General features: G+C 50.7%; 1 protein-coding gene across 4 annotated transcripts; it reads left to right on the forward strand.

The window, feature by feature from the left end:
• Positions 1-7388: 7388 nt before the first annotated feature.
• PAFAH1B3 (platelet activating factor acetylhydrolase 1b catalytic subunit 3) lies at positions 7389-10842 on the forward strand. 4 transcript variants are annotated; one of them, XM_021003315.1, is made up of 6 exons: positions 7389-7536; positions 7817-7928; positions 8272-8361; positions 9478-9594; positions 9790-9912; positions 10529-10842. In XM_021003315.1, the coding sequence occupies exons 2-6, from the start codon at positions 7851-7853 to the stop codon at positions 10808-10810; spliced, it is 690 nt and encodes a 229-aa protein (XP_020858974.1). In that variant the 5' UTR covers positions 7389-7536; positions 7817-7850; the 3' UTR covers positions 10811-10842. The 4 variants fall into 4 exon arrangements, with proteins under 4 accessions (XP_020858974.1, XP_020858975.1, XP_078002013.1 ...); XM_021003316.1 differs by having other exon boundaries at positions 7823-7928; XM_021003314.2 differs by lacking the exon at positions 7389-7536 and having other exon boundaries at positions 7718-7928.
• The last annotated feature ends 260 nt before the right edge of the window (positions 10843-11102 follow it).

The following is an 11102-nucleotide window of genomic DNA, read 5'->3' on the forward strand; positions in this document are numbered from 1 at the left end:
TGGGATGTCCAGTTTGAAATATTCAATAGGCAATTGGCGATGTGAGATGACAGCTCAGTAAAGAAATTAGTGTAGAATATATAGCTTTGAGAATTATCTCCATATAGATGCCAGTTGGAATTGGAAGTGCTTAACTGAATGCTTGAGAGATTATCAAGAGAGACAAGGTAGAGAAGGAGAGAAGAGGAACAGGACAGAGATGTAGGGGGCAGGGATGCACTGGAAGCAGTTCCTTACCTCCGTGTTGTGCAAGCTAATAGTTAATTTTCAGTTTGAGCATTTACACCAGATAAATTGGAAAACACTACAAATCAGAGCTTGCTTTATTATTGTTGTGTTGGTTGTCTGGACTTAAGAAAGCGGTGGAGAAAATGTTACTGATTCAGATGAAACTTAAACATGTGTCATGATAGAGCACTGGCCCTGAAGTCAGGAGTACCTGAGTTCCAATCTGGCCTCAGACCAAACACTTGACACTTACTAGCTGTGTGACCCTGGGCAAGTCACTTAACCCCTATTGCCTAAAAAAAAAGTGTGTCATGGATATATCCCCCCCCCCCAGAGAGCTAGGTGTTAAACATTTATCTGCACCCCTCTGTTTGGAGGACACAGCGGCAGGGACATGGTTCAAGAACCAACCAAGGAGCCTAAGAAGGAGCAGCCAGACAAGTGGGAAGAGAATCTTGTGTTAGGATATCCAGGAAGCAGAGGTGTGAGAGATGGTGGAAAGCATTAGGGTGGGGATCAAGGGAGGGAGAGACAAAAGCAACTTGATCTTGGGAGGGAACTATAGACCACTTGGCCAGAAGGAGGATATATATATTTAAAATTTCCATATAAGTAAGGAGATAGTGAAAGAGAACCTAGTTGTCTTTTATGAGCCCCAGACACCAGGCTCAGATGAATTACCGTTCAGCAGACCATGTCATTTCCCTATGTTTCCAACGGCTTCCACTATTAGGTATATACCCCCAAGGAGGTCATTGATAAGAAAAGGCCCCACATATACCAAAATATTTATAACAGCACTTCTTGTGATAGCAAAGAACTGGAAACAAAATAGATGCCTACTGATTGGGGTATGGCTAAACCAATTACGGTACATGCATGAAATGGAATTTTACTATGCTGTAAGAATGACCAGTATGATAAATACAGAGAAACATGGAATGATTTACATGAATCAAGGCAAAATGAAGTTATCAGAGCCCACAAAACAATATATACAATGATTTGATTTCAAATTTTTATATTTTGTTTATTTTTCCAATTACATGCAAAAACAATTTTTAACATTTCTTTAAAATTTTGAGTTCCAAATTCTTACCCTCTCTCCCTTGGTTCGCCCCTCATTGAGAAGGCAAGCAATTCAATATAGGTTATACATGTACAGTCATGCTAAACATATTTCCATATTAGCCATGTTGTGAAAGAAGATTCAGACCAAAAATAAGAGGAAGAAGAAGAAGAAGAAGCAGAAGAGAAGAAGAAGAAGGAAGAAAGGAAGGAAGGAAGGAAGGAAGGAAGGAAGGAAGGAAGGAAGGAAGAAAGAAAGAAAGAAAGAAAGAAAGAAAGAAAGAAAGAAGAAAGAAAGAAAGAAAGAGAAAAAAAAAGCATGCTTCGATCTGCATTCAGACTCCATCAGTTCTTTCTCTGGAGGTGGATAGCATTTTTCATCTTAGGTCCTTTGGAATTGTCTTGGGTCATTTATACAATGATTTTAACAGTGTGAATGGAAATGTAACCCGAGTCCTAAGGCCCACTGGTACCGGACTCTCTCCTAATTAAGCGATCAATGCCTGGCGCCTGCGCCAGAGATGGAGTTGGCCGAAGTGGGACAGAGGAGGCGCCTCACAGTTTGCTTTGAGTCACTGTTTCTTTGGGCTTTCGTTGAAAGTCTCATCAGTTTCCTCAAATCTCTCCTGTCTTTTTGGATTTTGGGTGCTTCCAGCTTCCAACTTCGAGAGGGAAGATGGACAATGCCAACCCCACTTCAGGTCGCTCCACTGAATCCTCATCCCCAGCTTGCCAGCTAGAGACTTTGGGGCGCTTTCCCTTGAGTGAGATCTAGGGCGCTTTCACTCTCTCTCTCTCTCTCTCTCTCTCTCTCTCTCTCTCTCTCTCTCTCTCTCTCTCTCTCTCTCTCACACACACACACACACACACACACACACACACACACTCACTCCTCTCTCTCCACCTTCCCTCTCTTCCCCTCCCCCTCCCTCCCTCTCTCCCTCTTCCCCCTTCTTCCTTCCTCCTTCCTCTTTCCCTCCCCCTTTCTCTCTTCTCTCTCTCTTTTCCTCCCTCCTCCCTCATCCTCTTCCCCTCTTCCCCTTTCCCCCTCTGGTGAGCTGAAAACTTCATTCTGTATTGTCTGGTATGTATTCTCCTATGTAGACTTTCTCTGATTTCTGTTTGCTACAGACTTGGATAAATGCGTTTCTTTGCTACTTGTTATGTGTGTGTTCGTTGTGGAACTGGAAAAGGAGTCAAGCTTTGGATATAAAACTTGAGATCCTACTCCCTCTAATTAATTAGACATCAGAAGTTGGTTGAACCTGAAAACAACATCCCCTAGACTAATATTTAAGAAGCAAGGTACTCCTTTCTCTCTGAGGACAGCAGTGGACAGGAAGAGACCAGCTTCCACTCCAGGCAGGAATCAAAATCTCCCTTGGAGAAGGCTGGGGGGGCAGAAAAGCTTTGAAATATCTAGTCTGCTCTCCTCCCCACTTCTTGCTAAGGCTACATGTGGGGGCAGCCCTTGCTGCAGAACAATCCCTGCAATGTAATCAACGGAAATGTTTAGAAACCATAAAGGACTAGCACGACCTCAAAGAAGTTATGAGAAGACACCCCCATTCCTTCGTAGAGGTGGGGGCTTCATTGTTGTGGAATATTGCTTATGTTTTCAAACTTTTCAATGCATTGACCAGTTCTGTTGATTGTTTCTTCTTCTTTCTCTTTTTCTTTTCATTGAAAAACATTTAAATGAGATGGCTCTCTGGGAGGGGAGGGGGAAGGATACTATGAGAAAGGTGGAAATGTACAGAAAGATCAAGAAAATTTATTTTAAAAATTCAAGAATGCTACATTTTTTAGTGTAATTGGGAAATATTTAACAAAATAAATTTAAAAGTATATATTTTTGAGGGGACAGCTAGATGGTGCAGTGCATAGAGCATTAGCCCTGGAGTCAGGAGGACCTGAGTTCAAATCCAAGCCCAGACACATAATAGTTACTAGCTGTGTGACCCTGGGCAAGTCACTTAACCCCAATTGCCTAGCCAAAAATAAATAAAAGTATATATTTTAAAAATTCAATCACCACTAGGTTCCTCAACTCCTCCTAGCCTATTTTTCTAGCCTTTACGATTCCTGTGAGCCAAGCTGGACTTCTTACCGCTCCTCATGCAGGAGAACATTCTATTTCCCATCTCTTTGTCTTTGCCCTGGCTGACTCTCCAGACTGGAAAGCCCTCTCCACTTACCTCTGCCTTTAGAATCCCTATTCTCCTTCAAGACAAAACTCAGGTGCATCTTTTCCTTGAGGCCCTTTCTGGTCTCCCCCCAGGTGCCCCCAAGGGCCCTCCTAGCTCTGACATTCTCTCAAAATCACCTCATTCTTTCGCTTGTATTTTGTCTGTATTTACACGTGTTCATTAGGTCTCCCCCACAGAATAGTAATAATGCTAATATCACATTGCATTTTGCATATATTATACTCAGGTGAGGTAGGTACTGTCTTTATCATCTTTATTTTAGGAATAAGGAAACTGAGGCAGAGAGAGGTTAAATGACTTGCCCAGAGTAACACAGTTAATAAGTATCTGAGTCAGGATTTGAACTCAGCTCTCGCTGGCTCCCAAATCATGGGGCATAGCAAGCAATTACTAATTGCCCATTGGTGGATTTATAGTGGAGCGCCATTTTGGAAGGTCCCCTGTGACATGCTCCATTTTTACCCATGACTAACACACTTGTCAGATGTGTAGATAACACAGAAGTGGAAAGGACCCTGAGCACATCGAGGGAGCAGAGTCAAGATCTAAAAAGACTTTGAGGGGAAAGAGCATGGGACTAAAATGGACTACATTGGAATTTTACAAGGACCCCAGGCAGACAGCTCCCATTCCTGACCCTCCCATGATCACTTATCTCAGGTCTGTGGTCAGATGGTGATTTAGAGGAACAGAAAATGAGTCAGCAAGGTGCCCCCTGAAGGTTGCCCCCGGCCCCTTGCTCTGCACACAAGTTCCCAGGGAGGCAACATCTGCTTTGGGACAAGTGCCCAGGGAGATAGTCATTCATGAGCTAAGCTCAAAGGTAGGTGTCCAGATGGGAATACTCTCCTTACTCTCATTTCCCGCGTGAGATCCAGATGCTTCCTCCTCCCCAAGGAGGGCAAGAAGGGGAAGACAAAGTAAGCTCACCGCAGTCACGTGCACGGACAGCAACTGAACATACAGATTTGGTTTGGTGGGCTATGGTCGCCACTCCGGTCACAGCTCATAACAGAGGGCCCTTAGAACAGGGGATGTCAGACCTGGGAGGGGCCTGAGAACAGGGAATGTCAGGGCTGGGAGGGGTCTTGGAACAGGGAATGTCAGAGCTGGACCAATGGTCTCATTTGACAAGCACTGGGGGCTTAAGAGTTCCTTCTCCCCAGTTCATTAACATTCCATAAAGCTGTGCTCCCAGATCATAAAAACAGGAAAAGGACCCACATGTACAAAAATAGTCATAGCAGCTCTTTTGTGGTGGCAAAGAATTGGAAATTGAGGGGATGCCCATCCATTGGGGAATGGCTGAGCAAGTTGTGGTATATGAATGTAATGGAATACTATTGTGCTATGAGAAATGACGAGCAGGCAGACTTCAGAAAAACCTGGGAAGACTTGTGTGGACTGATGCTCAGTGAAGTGAGCAGAACCAGGAGAACGTTGTACAAAGTAACAGCCACGTTGTGTGATGACTAATATTGATAGACTGAGCCCTTCTCAGCAATGCAACGATCTAAGACATCTCCAAAAGACTTATGATGGGAAATGCTATCCACGTCCAGAGAAAGAACTATGGAGTCTGAATGCAGATCGAAGCACTGTCTTTCCTTTTTCGTTTGTTTGTTTTCTTTTTTTCTTTTTCGTGGTTTTCCCCTTTGGTTCTAATTCTTCTTTACAACATGACTAATGTGGAAATATGTTTAATGATTGTACATGTATGGTCTATATCAGATTGCACACCATCTTGGGGAGGGGAGAGGGAGAGGGGAAGGAGGGGGAGAAAACGTAAAACTCAAAATCTTATAAAAGCGAATGTTGAAAACTAAAAATAAATAAGTAAATAGTTGGGAAAACAAAACAAAACAAAACTGCTCCCACAAGAAAGCCCACTGCCTGAAAACTCCTTTTCCATACGGAGAGGTGACCGAGAGCAGGAAATGCTCCAGCGTTTGGGTGGGAGCTACAACATCCTAACAGTCTTGAGCCATTCCCACCCCGCCTCTGAGTCCTTCAGAACCTGGGGTTCCAAAGGCAGTGCTCAACAACCAGCTCCGGGAAGGCGTGGCGGGCTCAGGTGCTGGAGGCTGGGCCTGCTGATAAATAACAGTCTCTTGCTGCTTGACGGTCAGTGACCCCTGGACTGTCTGCTTTCCCAGGTACAGGTTGCTCTGTTCCTATAGTACCTCATTTGTGACCTTGGACATCCTCCTAATGTGTGTGTGAAGCCTACAGAGTCTTGGGTTTAAAAAAAAAAATCAACTTCCTAAGTACAAGAGGTGGGGCATACGTGTTAAACAACATTTTCTGAAGAAGATCTTCAAGGTCTTAGTGAACAGGGAAGCCAAAATCAGAACCTTAGATGGTATTGAGAGGTGACTCGGCCAGGAAGGGGGAAGCGGGTAGTCCCACTGCCAGCTTTAGAAAATTGGGAGAAATACCTAGGAGCTTTACAGAACTGGGAGCTCCCCATGAGTCAGAGGGATAATCAGGAAAGCTGTAATCTTGAGCTAAATTCTGACTTCTGAGATATATGGGTTAGTCGATCTGGATTTCCCCCCTCATAACAAAGAAGTAAAAAGAGGGGAAAAAACCCAGTTCAACTAATCAACCCGTCAAAAAGCTGGAATTTAGCTGCATTTCACACCCTGGTCGTCCCTGTTCTCCCAAGAAGGTAGAGGGGGCCTTCCTATCTCACCGCTCTGGGGCCGGCATTCAGGGCCTCTGCTATGGCTCTTTCCACTCCCGTCATCTTCCTCATTCTATATTCTAGCTTGGCCCACGTCACCTCCTATCTGCCCGTCTCAGCCACGCTCATCATATCTGTCATTTACATTCCAGTAAAGTCACATTCACTATATCGATGCTCGTAGAGCCTTCATCAACAACCTCCTTGGGTCTTGGGCCCAGCAGAGGGTCAAAGAGTCCAGACGTTGTGGTCACTCTTTTCACAAACGGCTTTCCAGACCAGTTCTGACCGATTCTCAGCTCCGCTGACAATGCATGGGCTTGACAGTCATTGCAAGGCCCTTCCCACATGGGACTCTTGCCGTCTTCTGCCACCTCGGCTAATGTGCTGGGTGTGAGGAGCACCCTTAGAGCCGCTTTGATTTACACCTCTCTTATCCATTACCGACGTGATGCTTTCTTTCTGATGATGGCTAATAGAAAGGTTTATTCTTGTGCTCTGACCGGTTATCCATTTGAGAGTGGCTTTGGGTTTTATATGTGAGTGACCTGGGCACCGTATGTGAGAGAGATCTCTGGGGGCTGGGGAGGGCTTCCTGGAAGAGGTGTCTTTAGCCGGGCCTTTCAGCAGGAGATCCATAGACACTGTGGCAGTCAGGAAGGCCAGCAGCTGGGTGACAACGAAGGACCAAGACGCCCCCTCCAAACCCCCCCCCAACCCCCCGGGAGGTGGAGAAGAACTAGATGTGGGGCAGGTCAGCTAAGCCCTTTGAATGCCAGGCTAGAAGTGTAAGGAGGCAGGGGAGGATGCCAGGAAGTCAAGGAGCAGGGCTCCCTCCCTGGCCACCCTAGAGACAGCTGGCTGCGGAAGAGAGCAGACAGCTGGGTTTGGAGTTAGGAAGATCTGAGTTCAAATCCTCTGCAGACACTTAATAGCTGTGTCTCTGGGCAGGTTAGTTCGCTGCTGTCTGCCTCAGTTTCCTCATCTGTAGAAGGAAAATAATGATAACATCTGCTACCCAGGGTTGTTTGAGGATTAGATACTATCTGTGAAGCGCTAAGCACAGTTTCTGGCACATAGTAGGAGCTTAATAAATGCCTGTTCCCTCCTCAGAATATGGTTTCTTCCTACGCTCTCCACTCCCCCCCCCCACCGGTCTGGTGTCAGATGGTCTCGTCCTCTCCAGTTTTGGTGGTTTACTCTCAGGGTCAGGCTCTGGACTTCCCCTCGCCAAGGTGAATGGTCTCGCCCTCCTCCCCTACGCCCGGTGTGGAATGGTCTGGTCCGCCAGCCCAGGGCCGAAGTCCCCTGAACCGCGTGGGCGCCCTGAGCCGGATCCAGGAGGTGAGCCAGACGCGCCCATCGCACCCCTCTGCGGGGGGGGGGGACGGGGACGGCGGCTCCCCCCCCACCCGGCGCAATGGGCACGCCTAGCCTGAGTCGCAGGCCGGGGCGGCCCATTGTTCCGGGAGGCGGGGGGGGGTTGGAGGGGCCGGACTATTGTCCTGGGTGGCGGGCGGGACCATCGCGGCCCGGCGCGGAGGGAGGCGGGAAGGGCAGGGCGTGCTGCGAGCGGAGCGGAGCGGAGAGGAGGAGTCCGCGGCCCGGGCTGACCTCGGAATAGCCGCAGGAGCCGGAACAGCCGAGCCGCCGCCACGATGAGCGGACACCACAACCCGGCCAGCACCCCGACCCCGGTCCAGGACGTGCAGGGCGACGGGCGCTGGATGTCCCTGGTGAGGGTCCCCGGGCCTGCTGGGGTGGGTGGGGCCCCAAGGGGCGGAGCCAAAGGAATCTGCTCCCCACTTCCTCACCCCTCCCCTGAGTAGCTCCCCCCCGCCCCTCCCGTCACTCCCCCGGTACCCATTTGACAGGTGGGGAAACTGAGGCGAGAGAAGGGGACCTGCCCAGTCTCCCCCTCTTCCTCTCGTGTGACCTTGGGCCGGTGATTTTTCCCTCTGGGATCTCGGTTTCCCCATGTGTGACATGAGCCGCTCCGGAAGGGAGTCGGGCGCCCAGAGAGGCCAGGGCACTGTCCGAGGTCCCCGCCGGACCAGAGTGTTCTGAACCCTTCCACAGCACCATCGCTTCGTGGCGGACAGCAAGGACAAGGAGCCCGAGGTGGTCTTCATCGGGGATTCCCTGGTGCAGCTGCTGCACCAGTGTGAGGTGAGCTGCCCCGCCCCGAAACCTCGGGGAAACTGAGGCTCGTCCGCAGCAGCCCTGCTTAGTGCTTTCAGAGGCTCCGGGCCGTAACTGGGGCTGGGTCACTGGGTTTTGTTCTAGGGTAACGACATTTACCGGGGCCTGACCTAATTGTCTGGAACACAAAGCTTCCAGATGGGCACGCCTTCCCTCGGTCGGCTGCGCCCAGGCCCGTCCTGCTTCTCCGCGCCCCTCCCCCGTAATTAAATTACTGTTGGGTTTCAGGGAGTTGCAGTCACTGCTCTTGAGAGGATCCCTTGTTTGGGAGGGAGGGGCGCGGATGATTTCCTTGGGAAGGGAGACGGCTCTGCTTCCCTGAAGATGGAGAGGGATGAACCGAGGGGGAGGCGGGAAAGCCTTGCCCGAGTCCTGGGGAGTTCTGGTCAGTGCTGGGGGCTCAGAACCCTGAGTGTGGAATGGAAAGAGGTGGCCCAGAGGTGGGAATGGGGAGTGAGGGGGGAAAGGGCATTGCAGGGTGGGGGCTGGGGGCAGAGCTAGAAGGAGCCTGGGGGCATTGCCTGGGGCAGAGCTGAAGGGGCTTGGGGGCATGGGGGGGCAGACCTGAGAGGGGCCTGGGGGCATTGCCTGGGGGAGGGGGGGCAGAGCTGGAAGGGGCTTGGGGGAAGAGCTGATCTTGGTGTAGGTCACCTGGTTGAGGGAGCCTGTAGAGTCACTTCGCCTCAGTTTCCTCAGCTGTAAGGTCATGAGTAGACAGCTGGGTTTTGGAAGTCAGAAGACCTAGCCTTGAATTCTGCCTGGGCTTCTCCAAGGCCAGCAGGCCTTCAGTTCACTCTCCATGACACAGGGGCCTGCACTAATTAGAGCTTGTTGGATGGGAAACCGAATAGTCCACAAACGAAGACTTTCTAAGCTGAGGCTTTCCTTCAGTTCTTTCGAAGGTGTGATTCTGAGGAGGGCTGTGTAGGCTTCACCAGCCTGCCCTTCCACTTACAGAAGGCCCAGAGAAGGAGAGGGCTCCCCTGGGGTTCCGGGTTCCTCTGCGGTGACCAGGCTAGGAGCAGAGGTGAGGGCTTAGCCCAGGGCTCTGTGGCCATCCTGTCCATGCTTCTGTCCCGGCAGCTTTGGAGGGAGCTCTTCTCCCCTCTTCATGCACTCAACTTTGGGATGGGTGGGGACAGCACTCAGCACGTCCTGTGGAGGCTGGAGAATGGGGAGCTGGAGCACATCCGCCCCAAGGTAAGAGGGCCCAAGGCCTGGGCCGGGGACCCCATCCAGGGGCTGCCATTTTCTCAGATTGCCGTTCTAGTCTTCACACACCCTGGGGGGGGGGGTGTCCTTACAGCCTGAGGGATGCAGTGCTTTGCCCTGGGGGCTAAGGACCCAGGCCTCCTGGACCCCCACTTCATCGTGGTCTTGCTGCCTGTCTCACAGATTGTGTTGGTCTGGGTGGGGACCAACAATCACGGGCACACAGCGGAGCAGGTCGCAGCCGGAATCGAGGCAATCGTGGGCCTGGTGAACCAGCGGCAGCCCCAGGCCCGAGTGGTTGTGCTGGTGAGAGAGGCCAGCCCCAGAATGGATGGATGGATGGATGGACAAATGGAAGGAGGAAGGGACTGAGGGTCTCAAATACTAGGTCATCTTGCCTACCTACTCTTTTCTCTTTTCCTTGCCCTCAAGAGGTAGGTCCCACAGCTAGGAGGCCTCTTGGGAGGTCCCCGGCCTCCCTACCCCCACTTGACAGGGGAAAGAAACTGAGGCTCAGAGAGGGAAGGGGACTTGGGCAAGGTCACAAATGGAGTCCAGGGCTAGGACCCCACGAGGAGAAAACTGACTTGAAGGAGATAATTGCCCAAGGTCACATACCAAGCTGAAACTCCTCTCTACCCACGCGATTTCTGCCCTTTTAGAGTTGGGAGGACCCGTCCTCATTTGTAAATGGGAAATTGAGGCCGCCTAAGGGACAGTATGGATTAGAGTTTAGGACTGAAAGGATATTCAGGTACGATCTAGGTCAACCTCATTTTAGAGTGAGAAACCCAGGGTAGAGAGGGGACAGGATATAAAACCCAGGGTCAACCACACACACTTCATAATGATCAGACTGTAGTTCTGTGGGGAGGGGAGCTATCTCCCTGCCTGCCCTCCTCAGCCTTGCCTCACTCTCCAGGCCCTGCTCCCAAGGGGCCAACACCCCAACCCACTGAGGGAGAAAAACCGTCGCGTCAATGAGCTGGTCAGAGCAGCCCTAGCAGGCCGGCCTCGTGCTCACTTCCTCGATGCTGACCCTGGCTTTGTGCACTCAGATGGTACCATCAGCCACCACGACATGTATGACTACCTGCATCTGACCCGCCTGGGCTACACGCCCGTGTGCAGAGCTTTGCACGCTTTATTGCTGCGCCTCCTTGCTTCAGGCCAGGGACCCCCACAGCCTGAGCCTGGCTCCTAAATTCCCTCCCTATTAAACACCCTCTTTCCCCAGTCTGGTCTCCAGCCTCATCTTTTGTCTGTCTTAAGCAATTCTGGCAGGAACATTTCCCCACCAGCCCCCCCCCCCATCTCCACCCTAGGAAAACCCTGTGGACCCTTGGGGATCCAGCTGGATGGAGACTCAGGGACCTAACCAACCCCTTCATCTTCCACATGGGAAACCAGGACCAGAGAGAGCCAGGCAAGGAGCTGGGCCAAAAGCTTGTGACAATTCTGCAGGTCCCCAGCCTGCTGGATCCTTACATCCACCT

The sequence above is a fragment of the Phascolarctos cinereus genome, unplaced genomic scaffold (genome assembly GCF_003287225.1).
Source record: "Phascolarctos cinereus isolate Bilbo 61053 unplaced genomic scaffold, phaCin_HiC Scaffold_726;HRSCAF=1367, whole genome shotgun sequence".
In the NCBI taxonomy this organism is placed as follows: Eukaryota; Metazoa; Chordata; class Mammalia; order Diprotodontia; family Phascolarctidae; genus Phascolarctos; species Phascolarctos cinereus.